This window comes from Pogoniulus pusillus, chromosome 1 (genome assembly GCF_015220805.1).
Source record: "Pogoniulus pusillus isolate bPogPus1 chromosome 1, bPogPus1.pri, whole genome shotgun sequence".
Taxonomy (NCBI): Eukaryota; Metazoa; Chordata; class Aves; order Piciformes; family Lybiidae; genus Pogoniulus; species Pogoniulus pusillus.
Window position 1 is genome coordinate 5,414,284 of NC_087264.1, and position 14,843 is coordinate 5,429,126.

Genomic DNA, 14,843 nt, shown 5'->3' on the forward strand with positions numbered 1-14,843 from the left:
CTTTGCTCCGTTCCCCCCAGTCCTGTCACTCCTTGATATCCTGAAAAGTCCCTCCCCAGCTTTTTTGTAGGCCCCCTTCAGATCCTGGAAGGCCACAAGAAGGTCACCTGGGAGCCTCCTCCTGCCTGCCCAAGGCAGGGGGGTTGGAACTAGATGATCCTTGTGGTCCCTTCCAACCCTGACTGATTCTAGGATTCTATGTTTTTGCCACAAAAAACCTTCTGCTGAACATCAGCTCTCATCACCTGCAAAAACAGGACTTGGGAGGACATTTAGGGCTGCTCAACCTGTGGAGCAGGAGTCAAACTCAGACCTTCCTGTGGATGCCAGGGACAGGCAGCACTTTTAAAGACATTTCCAGCCATTTCTGAATGCAGCTGAAGTGATCAGGTAGAAGACCTGCAGAAACCTTTTCCCTGTGGAGCCTTCACATGTGCAGAGGGCAGTGTCTGTGTGCTGTGGGCACTCAGCTTTGTTCCTTCTCTTACCTAGCTCAGGACATAGGTATGGGCTCCAGCTGCTTATTTCAGAGCTTGTACTTAAGTTCCTCTGAAATCCCAAGTTCTTTGTTTTCTTCCCTAGAAGTGCCATCAGGTAGCAGAGGTGGCATGAGATAAGTTGTCAGATGCTTTCCTGTTGCAGCAGAGAAACATTAGTACTGCCTAAGGCAGAGAGAGACAGAAGGATCTGTGGGCTTCTGAGCCTTCTAGAGGTCATTATAGCTGTTTGTTTTTGCCTGACATCCTGCACAACACAAACTTTATCCACTTCTTTGTCAGTGCAATAATTTCTGCTGAATTCAGGTAGTGTTTGAGAGGGTTAGTTACTCATTTTAGTAGAAACTGCCTGCAAGCATTTCATATTTTACTCTATGTAGCTCTTACCTAAGGCAGGGGACTGTGTTCCAGTGCAGAACATCACTATCTGTTGGAGTCACTGTCTGCACTCCTGCTGTTCAGCCCAAGTGTCACGTAAAGACTGGAGCCGCTTCCCAGAGAGAGCAGCTCACCTTCGTCTGGCTGTGACTCACCTGCTGCCTCCAGAACTCACCAGGGGATTTTATGTAGAGGAGGAGCAACAATGGCCAGTCTCTTGTCTTGTGTCACAGCCCCTGGGTACATCCACAGGCTGAGTAACCCACCCAGGTGCTGCGGCCGCCCAGAGCATGGGATCGTATGGTCCTGCTCAAAGGCAGCCTTCCCAGCGCTGCTTCCCTTGTGCAGATTGACAATATGTGATGGTTTGGGTGTTCCCCACCCCCCCACACTTTAGAAGTCACCCAGACTGGTCTCAGCTGGCTCTGGGAATATAAATGGAGCTATTTATTTACAGCTAGCACAATATACAAGCAGATAGTTACAGCAGATACAGTTATAGACAGAAATAGACAAGTTAAAAGGTAATACAGACACACAACTCCCCTCCCAGAAACCTGAGTCCCCAGGAGGGGCTCTCAACCACCACTCACCTTCCCCCTGCCCCTCTCAACCTTACCCCAGTCCTAAAGAAGAATAGAGGTTCAGCCAAGAGGTTAAGAAGCAAAGGTGAGTGGAAGGTGAGGTTAGAGAGCTGCAGCTGAGTCAGAAGCCCAAAGCAGAGTGCCACAAAATGGTGAGAGTGTTATCTAATGTTTTCATTTCTTCTTCAGCAAGACTCTGAGGGGAGTAGACATCACCACTGTTTTCCTTTCACAGCCTACAATCTAGTTCTTCTCACCAAAACATTCTACCCTGCTTCAAACTAGCACAGATGCCATCGAGGTCTCAGTGCAGTGCTGATAAGAGACCAGCTGCCCTTTGAAATGATGTCCCACCCTTTTGCTGGAGCAGGCTAGTATGAGTCTGAGTGCCCACAAAAGGGAGGCCTCTTTGCATCGTAGAGTGTATGATTTATAGTGACTTTCAAAGCCCTGCTAGCCCACAATTAGGTGCTTGCAGTATCTGGGAAGCAAGCTTAGGTAAAGCTGTCCAGAGTAGTTTATGGTGCTGTGGGTCACTCCAGCCCTTGATAGCCTGCTACTTCAAAGCTCTCTCCTTACAGAGCAAAAGGGCCAGCGGCGCTGAGCTCATGCCTGCCAGCTGGGGGAGGTGCTGTTTGAGCAGGTGTCCCTGAGGTCAGCTCACTGAGTAATTCAGAGGGGTTTTGTGGCAGCCCAGAATTGCTCTCAGCTGCCAGCCAGGAGGATGTGTTCCTGCAAGAGGGCAGATTTGAAGCCTTCGCTCTCCTCCTGTCTCCTTTGGGCACTCAGTTTGGAGTAGATGGTGCTTAGTTACCCATCTGGGGTTTCTCAGTCTGTGGGTCCAATGCTCAAATCAGAGCTGGCCAGTCAAATATGAAGAGTCATTTGGAGTGTTGGATTTTGCTTTTTCAGAGTTCCAAGCAGCCCAGCTCAAGGGATGGCCCTTGCCTAGCCCTTATTGTCCTAATAAAAAGGGTGTTTTCAGCAGCCAGGAATGCATTTATGTTGGCTTTCAGCTAGTTGCATTGGATGGCTTCACCTGGTAGGATTTTGACATCATGTGGATTAAAGCAAGCAAACAGGAATGTAAACAAACTTCTATATCCCAGGACACTGAACCAGTCTGGGAATGGGCAGTTCAGTTTAGGTTTTGGTCTTATATGGCTGAACACGAGCAGGAACCCAAACAAAACATCAACCAGCCCTTTCCAGAGATTGTTTCCGTGACTTTTTTTCCCCTCTCTACACTTAGCAGAGTATTTTTGATTTGCCATTGGAATGGGCTGCCCAGGGAGATGGTGGAGTCACCATCCCTGGAGGTGTTGAAGCAAAGCCTGGCTGAGGCACTTAATGCCATGGTCTGGTTGACTGGATAGGGCTGGGTGCTAGGTTGGGCTGGATGATGTTGGAGGTCTCTTCCAACCTGCTTGATTCTATGATTCAGAAGCTTCCTGGTGTAATGGATGCAGTAGTGGGTCAGTAGTGAGGAGAAATCAGACTTATTCCCAGCTCTTCTTTCTTCTTTGTCTTGTCTTTTTGAACTGTTTTGGTCTATACTATTGCCAGCATCAGCAGGCTCTGATCTTGTTTGAGCTTTCTAGGTGTTCCAGTAATGCAAATAAGAGCTAGTGAGGTGCAGATAGCCATCTGTGGGGACAGAGAAGGTAAGCAGGGATTTTCTGGAGAAAGATGGGGCTGCCAGGAGAATTCTGGCCTGTTTTGCAAACCAAAGAAGTTTAGTTCACAACTTGCAAAGGCTTGTCTGAGCCAGGTCTCAGAGATTTTGGCTTGACCCATTTCTTATTTGGAAACAAAGCTGTTGTCTGGGAATCAGTACCCCACATAATTTTTGAAGCAGTGTCTCTTGAGAAAGAAATTGTGTTTGGGTCCTGCTGGTCGAAAGGGAGAAGAACAGGTTGAAAGGGTTGGGGAGACAGAGGTCTGCTTGTCCTTGGGTTGAACCCCTGAAAAATGCTACATAACTGAGATCTGAAGAGCCCAGAGAAGCATGAGGAGACCCCATGTGCAGATAGCCATGCTACCTTTGCTCCTCTCTTAGTGACATATCTGGATGGACACAGCAGCTCTTTCCACTGATGCTTTGGGTGGGATGTGGTGGAAGACAGTTTTGCTCTAGGGAATCTGTTAGCAGCACATGTTCTTGAAGGTCCCAGGAAGTCAGAATGGAGCTGAGGTTTTTGTGCTAATGTGAGCAGAATCTGGGGTCCTTACAAAGTCTCAGCTGCAGATGCCTTATCAATTCTGGCTCTAAAGCTGCCTCAAGATGGGATATTGAGATGAGTTCTGGGCTCCTCAATTAAAGACAGAAGTTGAGATATGGAAACGTGTCCAGAGAAGGGTAACAAAGCTGGCAAGGGGCCTGGAACACAATCTCTGTGAGGAGAGGAGAGGCTGAGGGAGCTGGGGGTGTGCAGCCTGCAGAAGAAGAGGCTCAGGGCAGACCTCATTGCTGTCTACAACTACCTGAAGGGAGGCTGTAGCCAGGTGGGGTTGGTCTCTTCTGCCAGGCAAGCAGCAACAGAACAAGGGGACAGAGTCTCAAGTTGTGTTGGGGGAGGTCTAGGCTGGATGTTGTTAGGAAGTTCCTGGCAGAGAGAGTGATTGGCATTGGAATGGGCTGCCCAGGGAGGTGGTGGAGTCGCTGTGCCTGGAGGTGTGGAAGCAAAGCCTGGCTGAGGCACTTAGTGCCATGGTCTGGTTGACTGTCTAGGGCTGGGTGCTAGGTTGGACTGGATGATCTTGGAGGTCTCTTTCAACCTTGTTGATTCTATGACTTGTAAAATACATCTGGCAGTTGTCATTCTTTCCTGCATCTTCTCTCTAGGTAAGGAATGACTGAACCTTTTTTCTGTTCATCCTAGGAGAAGTTGTGCTTTCTGAAAAGCTCCTGCAGTCAGAATGAAGCTGGTCTCTGACTGCACCTCCACTTCTTTCCCTTTCCCTGTTGCTGAGATGCAGCAGACTTGGTCAGTGCAGAAACAGTGGCCGATTGTCTGGTTTGGCTGGTTCAGCTGTTTGCTAAACATAATGCTCTTTCATCTGCCAGGAAATCGTCTGGACACCTCCACCAGAGTGCAGCTTGCCCTGTGCTGCTGTTTCAAAAGGCAAAGAAAAGCAGCTACTTTCCTGGTTTAAACGCAACCTGATTTCTCTAATGAAGGAGAAATACTTGAGGGGAGAGGGAAGGTTGGGCCTTGCTGAGTTTTTAAGACCTTTAATCCTAAATTAGCAAGCCTACTAGTGCTCTTCCTGCCACAGGAGAGGATTCTCCTCCTTCCCCCAGTATTTCCCTTGACCTTAAGGAATATGCACAGCACTCACACTTCATCGTTCCTGTTGGGATTTAAGGGGCACTCTTGGACTCTGTGTGTGTGATGTGAGGCTTCTTTCTCTCATTGCTCCCTGGCAAATCAGGGCACTTTGACTGAGGTTTCAGACTTTTGTTCACTGATGTGCTAGTTTGAGCTTAGCTGGGATATTTGCCTGTGAAAAGGAGACAATGGTAATGTCTGCTGCACTCAAAGGCTTGCTGAGATGTGTAAGAGCAAGCAAGAGCAGAATGAGAAGCTGTGGAGTTGGTGCTAGTTTGAGCCTAGCTGGGATATACTGGTGAGAAGAATTAGATGATAGGCTGTGAAAAGGAGACAGTGCTGATGTCTGCTACACTCAAAGGCTTGCTGAGATGTATAAGAGCAAGAAGAGAATGAGAAGCTATGAAGTTGGTGTGCTAGTTTGAGCCTGTTGGGATATTTTGGTGAGAAGAATTAGATGCCAGGCTGTGAAAAGAAGACAATGGTGATGGCTACTGCACTCACAGGCTTGCTGAGATGGATAAGAACATAAATATAGGTAATAGGGAGTTTACTCTCTGGCTTTTTGGGCTGCATGTACTTCTCTACCCTACCTGGCTAATCCTTCTGCTTCCTAACCCCCCTGGCTGACCCTCCAAACTCACCTTGAACATAAGGCAAAGTCTGGGGTAAGGTAGAGGGGTGGGGAGAAGGTGGAAGGGTGGTTGGGAGCCCCTGCTGGGGACTCTGGTTTCTGGGAGGGCTGTTGTGTTTCTGTATTACTTTTTTTACCTTATCTATGTCTGTCTGTAGCTGTAGATATTGTAAATACCTGCTTGGATATGGTGCTAAACTGTAAATATAAAGCTTCATTCTTCAATTTCCAGCACAGCTGAGTCTAGTCTGGGTGATTTTCTTAAGTGTGGGGGGGTGGGTAACACCCAAACCACGACAACTGGCAGCAAAGTAAAAGTAAATAGGTTTTTAGAGTTTTTCCATCAAGAAAGAAATTGGTCACCTGTCTGCTCTCAGCTGCTTAGAGTTTGAGGGGACTCTAAAAGCCAGCACCTTGCTCATTTTCCTTTGTTTCCTGAGTTGACAGAAAGGAAAGTGTAGGCTTCTGGCTGTGCTTCAGTCAACTGAAGTTTGGGTAAAGACAGAGCTCAGGGCTGACTCCTGTCCAAAGCCTGGCTGGCTGGTGAGCAGCGTTTGAGAGCAAGCTTGTGTTCTGGAATAGTGAATGCAGAAGTAAGCAGCCAGCAAAATCTTTGTTACAAATGGAGCAACTGAACTTTCTTTTCATACTATGGTAACCAAGTATTTGACCAAAAGGAAAAGGACCAAGGAGAAATACATCTTGACTTCCTCCTCTAGAGAATGAGTCGAGTTCCTTGCACATGGTTTCAGTACAATGAGATCAAGAAGTCTGGCCAGCAACTGGGTTCAACAGGAAAGCTGAGGACAGGCTTTTGTGTGACTTCTAATAAGTCCTTCTCCCGTGTCCCTCCTGGATGGGAGGAAACAAACAGCCCTTTTTGTTTTGCAGTTCATGACGAAGAACCCCAACATGAGGCTGGGCAGCCCAGGGCTGGGCGGAGAGAGCGCGATCCTGCGGCACCCCTACTTCAGAGAGCTGGACTGGGACCTGCTGAACCAGCGCCAGATGGAGCCACCCTTCAGGCCCCGAATTGTATGTGGGAAGGAGGCAAGCAGGGAGGGATCCTGCCCTTCCTCCCCCCACCTCCCTCTCCCCCCCACTTCTGTGCTCTGTAAGCAAGTTTATTCCTGTGAGATAAGAGAGGAGATGAGGTCTCTGGTGTTGGCCTGTCTGCTGGTTGGCCACATGGTGTTGTACTGGTCACTTTTCCCCTCCATGCTTGATTATCAAAGGTCACTCAGCCAAAAGATGCAGGTTTGTAAAAGCAACTGCAGCAGATTAGGCATCAAACTACCTTTCACCTTACCCCAGGTATAAAGCAGGTAAGTAATCCTCAGCCTGACCATTTCACCTGCCTCTTCCCAGCTGAGCTGTCAGTCTTTTCTCTGTCCACACAGCACCAGCAGAGTGTTTGCTGCTCAGGCCACTGTCAGCAGAGTGGTTCAAATGGCAAACAGGCTGCAGAAGGGACAGTGTTGCCCCTTTTCTGATGGGTATCACACACCCCAAAGATGAACTCCATGGAGAGCCTTTCCAAGGTTGTCTCTGTGACTTCCTTGCCTTTGCAGCTGACGCTTCAGAAGGCAGTGTGTGTGCTGTGGGCACTCAGCTTTATTCCTTCTCTTATCTAGTTCAGAGCTTCTGAGGTTGTCTGATGTTGTGGTCACTCTGCAAACTCACAGTGGCAGTGACCCAATCCTGCTCTGTGAAGCTCACTGGGCACAGGATCAGGCACTCGGGCAAACTGTCACAGCTCAAGATCAGCCCCTCGAGTTGCTTCTTAACCCAAAGCAAAGACTAAGGGAGCATCCTCAGTCTCTCATGAGCTGGGCATTAGAGTGCAGTGTCAGTGAAACACCTTGTTTTGGGTGCAGGACAAACACATCCCTTGTCAGAATGTGCCACAGACCCTGTTTGTGTATGTACAGTGTGAGCAGCCAGGCTTTCTGGTGTGCAGCCAGGCTTTCTGGTATGCAGCAAGGCATCCAGTACCTGGGGCAAACCATTTGTCTTCCCACAGCCCATCAGTCTTTTATTGTGAGAGTTTAAGGGCTCACCCCCTACCACCCCATCCCCAAACAGAGCTGGGACACTGCAAATAAGGAGGGACTGTGTGCAGTCAGCTATTTGGCAGCACAGCAGATAACTGCTTCCAATGACTGGGTCTGTCCTGCTACTCGAGGAAAGGAACTGGCTTATGTGCCCTGCCATGTCTGGGCAAGCAACCCTTCAGAGATGGTGTCGGTTAAATCAGAAAGGAGATTGCCTGACAGAAGCCTGCAGTGACTCTGAAAGGGTTTGCACTGGTTCTGTGAGGGCACTCAGCCCATCCCAGTCCAGTGCCAGAGAAAGCTTTCAGTAAGGTCAGCCTGGGTTGTTGCACTGTACTAAGGAGGCAGAATCAAGATCAAGCAGATGACACATACTTACAGCATCTCTTCCCTTTGTCTTTTCCACTGACAGAAGTCCAAAGATGACGTGAGCAACTTTGATCCTGATTTTATAAAAGAGGAGCCCATCCTGACTCCCATTGAAGAAGGAATTCTGCCCATGATAAGCCAAGATGAATTCAGAAACTTTTCATTCACAAGCCCAGAACTGCAGCAGTAGCTACAGCTCTGGGAAAGGGCTTTTGAAAGGACTGGGGTGGGGAGGGGGAAGGAAATGAAACCCAGGTTTACCAGAAATTTCATTCTCAAGGAGTAACAGTGCACTGACTTCATGCAATGCAGCAGCACCACTGTCAACGTTACCTTAATGTGAAACTGAAACCTTCCTGTGGTTGTAGGATTCATGCAGCTCTTGGATCAAATATTGACGGGGTGGAACAAAGCTGATCCTGTAGATAGCTGATGCAGAGTGAATTGCATGCTGAGCTGGTTGGCTCAGCCTGAGCCTCGCTGCTTGCAGTGGATTCAAGGAGTCGGAGTGAGCTTGGAACAAGTGTCTTGCAGCTCTGAGCCAGGCAGACCTGTCACAACTCCCATTGTTTGCAAGACTGTTTTGAAGAGTCCCAGCACTGTTCAGCATTTTGGAGCCACGATCCAGCACCCCTTGGCCTTGACTGAACCAGACGTTTCCTGCTGACTTTCCCCTGTTTCTTCAGTATTTATTTCTTCCTGAAGGACAAATGATTCTCTTTGCCACTGTTTAGGCTTCCCTGTGAACTGTTTCATCGTGCTGACTAGCAGAAGGAAAACCCCAAATGCCCCTGTGCCCCATGCAGGTCCTTCCAAATCCAAGGGGAAGCCACCTGCTCATAGTCTGTTCCTGTTTGTGCGATATCAGAAGTTTCAGTGTTTGCATTCTGTGAAATGCCTTTTTACATCATGCATCTTCAGTGCTCCTTTCTTTGCCTCCCAGCTGGTCTCAACTCTAAGGTAACTTGTAAAACCTTACTGTTCATTTAGGCCTGTTCTATTTAATTATGTTACACAGAGCCCCTTTTGTGGCTTTAGTGCCTCATTAAAATTCTGACCCAAAGTGGTAGCGCCTGAATTATTTGTAGCATTGCTGCCATGGGAGTCACAGAGCTGGCCAGCTGCTTGAAAGCAGAGTTGTTGGCCCACAGCTAACAGGGAAGGACAACTTTCTCCCATCAGAATGAGAAACCTTATCTAAGAAAGAGGGTGACTTGGTTTGATTTGGATTTAAGAGTTTATTGCTCACGGGGCACTTATCAGTTCCAGCCTCTGCAACAGGCAGACTGAGGCAGTTTTTCACAGTGTCACAGGATGTCAGGGGCTGGAAAGGACCTTGAAAGATCATCTAGTCCAGCTGCCCTGGTGGAGCAGGATCACCTCTGCCAGATCACACAGGAATGCATCTAGGAGGACCTTGGATATCTCCAGAGAAGGAGACTCTACAACCTTCCTGGGCAGCCTGTTCCAGTGTTCTGTCACCTTCACAGTAAAAAGGATTTTCCTCATGTTTACATGCCTCAACTTCCACCCATGGCCTCTTGTCCTGTCCTTGGGCATCAGTGTGATCTGTAGCAACCACATGCTCTAGGAGGCAGTTCTGGACTGTTCCTGATCTTCTGGAAGTGGGATGATTTTGGAAAGGCTTCATGCCACACCTTTGCACTCCTTGCCAGCCTTGATGCTGTATGTCAGCCTCCTCCTTTGCAGATAACAATAAGGGGAGAAGGATTTCTAACCTCTTGCAGAACTGATCATGCTCATACAGTGCTAGTTGCATGCTTTAGATTGAGAGAAGGGTGAAGTGCAGCAGAGAGGGACACTTCTGCACAGACCTTGTGGCGCTGCAGTTGTGGAGGTGACACTGAGGAACAACAGCCTCTGTCAAGGAAATTACACTTTCAACCTTCACTACAGCACAGACCCAGCGGTATGTACGTGCTCACCTTCCCTGAGGAGAAAGAAATCAAAGCTGAGCTTTTCATACCAGTGATGCCCTTTCCCATCCATACCCTCTCTGCTTACTAATATGTCCCTTTTGCTTCTACTTCTAAACCACTCACTGAACTGTTTGACAGGTGGGGCATAGGTTCAGTTACCCTAAGCCTCTCCTTGATTTTGTGGTCGTGTTTTATACCAGTTCTCCCTCTTTCTTTCTTGCATCTGCTCTTTGAAGGACAGCACCCTTTATTTTTCCCTGCCTTCCATGGGCATCTACTGGCCACACTGCAGCCAGTGAACCTCACATCTCTTTGCTAGTCTGTAGATACCCAGATCCTTCAAAACAAGGCAAGAGGGGAGAAGGAAGAGCAAACATGCAGAGCAATGACCCAATCACCAGTCATGAAGGATAGATTGAATTGCTTCTCCACACAGGAAGAAGTGGTGCAGTGATGAGTGCATTTGCATGAGGGGTTTACTGTGGCATCTTATTCACGTGTGAATTAAGAGTAGTTTCACCTGCCTGGTGCAGACATGACCATAGGCAACTCTTCCCTCAGCTTCCCACCCAGTTCCTCAGCGTTATGACTGCAGCAGTGCTCACTTGGCAGGAGATTCAGTACAGCTAAATTGGCCCTCAGAAGTGAGACCATTCTGTGCTTTTTGACTCCCTCTATCAAGCGTTATGAGCAACTTCATCTTCCCTGGGGATCAGTGGAGAAGAGTAAGTATTTTTTACAGCATGTTGGTATTATCCCAGGGTCTAACTAGTTGTGTTATTCCTTGGGGTCTGGACAGCTAGAATCATTTCTGCTGGAGAAGCTAGTGCCAGACTATTACATTCACCATCAAAATGTGGTCACTTCTCCGTGGCCCCCGGATCTCAGCAGCTTTGCTTCTGTCACTGACAGTATGAAGAATGTGCAGTAGTCATGTGTGGAGACCTTTAGCAATACCCACCAAACTGTGTCCCACTTGGGGGATGGAAAGCAGGAAATCTCTGTAGGTGCTCTGTCAGGATTTTTATGACCAGTAAATCAGCAGGATCTCTGGAAGATGTAAAATGGTGTCTAGGGCCAGCCTAGGGTGCAGAAAAATCTAGCCAGTACCTGCTTTGGTCTAGGGGGATGCTCCCCTGCTCAATGTCTTTATCTCTTCAATATCTTTTTTCATGATCTGGACAAGGGGATTGAGTCCATCATCAATAAGTTTGCAGATTACACCAAGCTAGGAGCAGTTACTGATCTGTTGGAGGGTAGGAGAGGCCTGCAGAGGGACCTTGGCATGCTGGATGGGTGGGCAGAGGCCAATGGGATGAGAATGAACAATGTCAAGTGTGGGCTTCTATTCTTTGGCCAGAACAACCCCAAGCGGCACTGCAGGCTGGGGCCAGAGTGGCTGGAGAGAAGCCAGGCAGAAAGGGCCCTGGGGGTACTGGTACATAGTAGCTGAACATGAGCCAGAAGTGTGCCCAGGTTGCCAGGAGAGCCAATGGCATCCTGGCCTGGATGAGGAACTGTGTGGCCAGTAGGACAAGGGAGGTTATTCTGTCCCTGTGCTGGTCATGCCACACCTGGAGTGCTGTGTCCAGTTCTGGGCTCCTCAATTCAAGAGAGATGTTGAGATGCTGGAACATGTCCAGAGAAGGGCAACAAAGCTGGTGAGGGGCCTGGAGCACAGCCCTGTGAGGAGAGGCTGAGGGAGCTGGGGGTGTGCAGCCTGGAGAAGAGGAGGCTCAGGGCAGACCTCATTGCTGTCTACAACTACCTGAAGGGAGGCTGTAGCCAGGTGGGGTTGGTCGCTTCTTCCAGGCAAGCAGCAACAGAACAAGGAGACACAGTCTGGAGTTGCTTTGGGGGAGGTCTAGGCTGGATGTTGTTAGGAAGTTGTTGTCAGAGAGAGTGATTGGCATTGGAATAGGCTGCCCAGGGAGGTGATGGAGGCACCGTCCCTGGAGGTCGTCAAGGAAAGCCTGGCTGAGGCACTTAGTGCCATGGTATAGTTGATTGTCTAGGGCTGGGTGCTAGGTTGGCCTGGATGATCTTGGAGATCTCTTCCAACCTGGTTGATTCTATGATTCTATGTGAAGCCAGATGTTAGGGCTTGGAGGAGAAGGCTGAGCACCAAGAGATAGGTGATAAAAATGTGAGAACAGAGCATGGCTTCACTTTTCATTGATTTCAGATGGCATCATGGTCACTCCACCCTGCCATCACCCTCATTGCAAAACACCTGTGCAGATCCATGTTTGGGTTATGAGCTAATCTTCTGCTCTGAAGTAGGAGATTCCTTGATTTTCATCTTTTCACCTGGGTCATGCTTTGTAATTTAGGACATCTCTTCCCCTGTGTTGCTTTCCTGAAGCTCACATGTCTGTGCAATGATTTCAGCCACTTACATCAGCAGATCTTGAGTCAACCATCTTTGGCCAAGATCCCTGAACTCTCCCATACTTTTCATGAGGAGCTGCCGTTTCAGTCATGTTCCCTCTAGACTCTGTTGGCAGCTTGGATGAAGATCAGCTCATTAAAAAGTACCAGTGAAACAGCTTTGGTTTTGAGAAAGCTGAATTAGTGTTTACACTGCCATTGAATATGTGAAGAAATATTGACTGTTGTGTTTGAAACAAAGCAGAGATAGTAAAGAGAGTTTTTCTGTGAGCCAGCCTGCCAGCACTCTTGGCTTCAGCACATGCCTGAGTGGATGCAGAATGGTTTGTAGTCTGTTAATTTGGTCTAGGCTTTAGGAGTGCCTTAAGCTGGCAGCCATGGGTTTGTAAGGTTTAAAACCCTTGTGTTTGCTCCAGTGTGAAAACTGGCAGCAGAGCAGATTATAATTAGTTCCCTTTTAGTGCCTGCATGAAAAGGGAAGGTGCCTTTGATGTCTCCAGATTTGTGTTTTGCACAATCCTTTCATTTTCAAAGAGGTTCATGAAATTTAGCTATGAAATTCAGTGGTCTACGTCTCATTTGAGGCCTTTGAAAGTGGAGGGGGAAGAAGCAGATGGTCTAGAATGAAGAGATGAAAATCATCTCCCATCTACTCTGCCTGGCTGTGCTGCCAAAGACCAGATTTTTAATACCAGTGCTGGATAGGCAATGGGGAGGGAAAAACATCTGACAGACTCCCAAGTGCCTGAGGGATTTCATGAGAAAAGGGACTGCAGTTGTAGCTGCTGGGTGAAGGTGCTTTGAAAGCTTTCTCAAAGACTGGCACAGATCTCTTATGCCTTCTGAAGTGCTTTCCCTTGAAGTTGCATGCACCTCCTGCAGAAACTGCTGTTTCTCCAGCTGGATATGAGAGAGGCTCCGGTGTCTGTGGTATGAGGACTTGATTAGCAGTGCCCAGAGCCAGTGGAAATGAGGAGGATAATGTGTTTGGGTTTGTCTGCTCTATCCCTTGGCCAGAAAGTAAAGAGCTGTTGGCTGCCACTTGCGCTCTGCTGGTTGCTCAGATGCTCAAGTGCTCAAGTCAGGAGGTTTCTGCTTCTCCCCAAGGAGGCCATTTCATAGCTTTTACAGTTCTTGCTATCCAGAACCATTCTTGATGCTTGGAAATGACGTGACTGGGGTGAAAATCTGTCTTATCATGTCGTTAGGGTTCTCACTGGAAGCTGCAAGTCAGGGTTTGTATTGCTAAATATTCAGCGTGCTTGCCAAACCAAAGCCTTCAGAAATGATGAGTCAGGTTGTCTGAAGAAAACCCAGCTTGCTCAGAAATCAAGAGCTTTCCAAAGTAATGCAGGTCAAACTATCTTTTTTTTCAGTTAACATCTGGATTATGAGTATTATGGATTCTGACTTGCACTTCTCCACATCAGTAGTAGCCAAAATGTTGCTTATTTACAGTTTTTTTAGATGAAAGTTGAAGTCCATGTCCTGGATCAGGAGCAGTGTGGCCAGGATCATAGGATCATAGAATCAGTCAGGGTTGGAAGGGAACACAAGGATCATCTAGTTCCAACCCTCCTGTCATGGGCAGGGATACCCTACCCTAGATCAGGCTGGCCAGAGCCCCATCCAGCCTGGCCTTAAACACCTCCAGGGATGGGGCCTAAACCACCTCCCTGGGCAACCCATTCCAGGCTCTCATGGTACAGTAGGACAAGGGAGGTTATTCTGCCCCTGTACTCAGCACTGCTCAGGCCACAGCTTGAGTGCTGTGTCCAGTTCTGGGCTCCTCAATTCAAGAGAGATGTTGAGGTGCTGGAAGGTGTCCAGAGGAGGGTGATGAAGCTGGTGAGGGGCCTGGAGCACAGCCCTGTGAGGAGAGGCTGAGGGAGCTGGGGGTGTTTTAGCCTGGAGGAGAGGAGGCTCAGGGGGGACCTCATTGCTGTCTACAACTCCCTGAAGGGAGGCTGTAGCCAGGTGGGGTTGGTCTCTTCTGCCAGGCAAGCAGCAATAGAACAAGGGGACACAGTCTCAAGTTGTTTTGGGGGAGGTCTAGGCTGGATGTTGTTAGGAAGTTGTTGTCAGAGAGAGTGATTGGCATTGGAATGGGCTGCCCAGGGAGGTGGTGGAGTCGTTATCCCTGGAGGTGTTGAAGCAAAGCCTGGCTGAGGCACTTAGTGCCATGGTCTGGTTGATTGTCTAGGGCTGGGTGCTAGATTGGACTGGATGCTCTTGGAGGGCACTTCCAACCTGGCTGATTCTATGATTCTATGTGAAGCCAGATGTTAGGGCTTGGAGGAAAAGGCTGAGCACCAAGAGATAGGTGATAAAAATGTGAGAACAGAGCATGGCTTTACTTATTTTTCCACCTTCTTGATGTATAATCACCACAGTGCAGTCCCCTGCCCCGCAGTCTCAAAACACAGGTAAGAGGACATGCAGGAGGCACAGGAGTGAAGAAAGAGGAGGGGAAGGCTGGGGAAGGATTTTGCATGCTGTACAGTTGCTGTGTGTAAGGTCTGCTCAGCAGCATTTCTGAGCTTGTGCATCAGTCCTTGCACAAGCCCTATCACCTTTTGCCTTCTGCAGCCCATCCTGCCATTCCCCACCCACCCAGCTGCCCATCCTGCTCTCCTCTGGGCACAGCACTCTGCATCACCCCTA

The 14,843-nt window shown here is 48.6% G+C and overlaps 1 protein-coding gene across 1 annotated transcript in view; it reads left to right on the forward strand.

Annotated features, from left to right (window-relative positions):
• Positions 1–8,911, forward strand: part of PRKCH (protein kinase C eta) — a 192,360-nt gene extending 183,449 nt beyond the window's left edge. Inside the window, exons 13-14 of the mRNA XM_064154813.1 lie at positions 6,317–6,460; positions 7,892–8,911. Coding sequence (XP_064010883.1) covers positions 6,317–6,460; positions 7,892–8,038 — 291 coding nt within the window. The 3' untranslated portion in view covers positions 8,039–8,911. The remainder of the gene's footprint in view (positions 1–6,316; positions 6,461–7,891) is intronic.
• Positions 8,912–14,843: the final 5,932 nt, after the last annotated feature.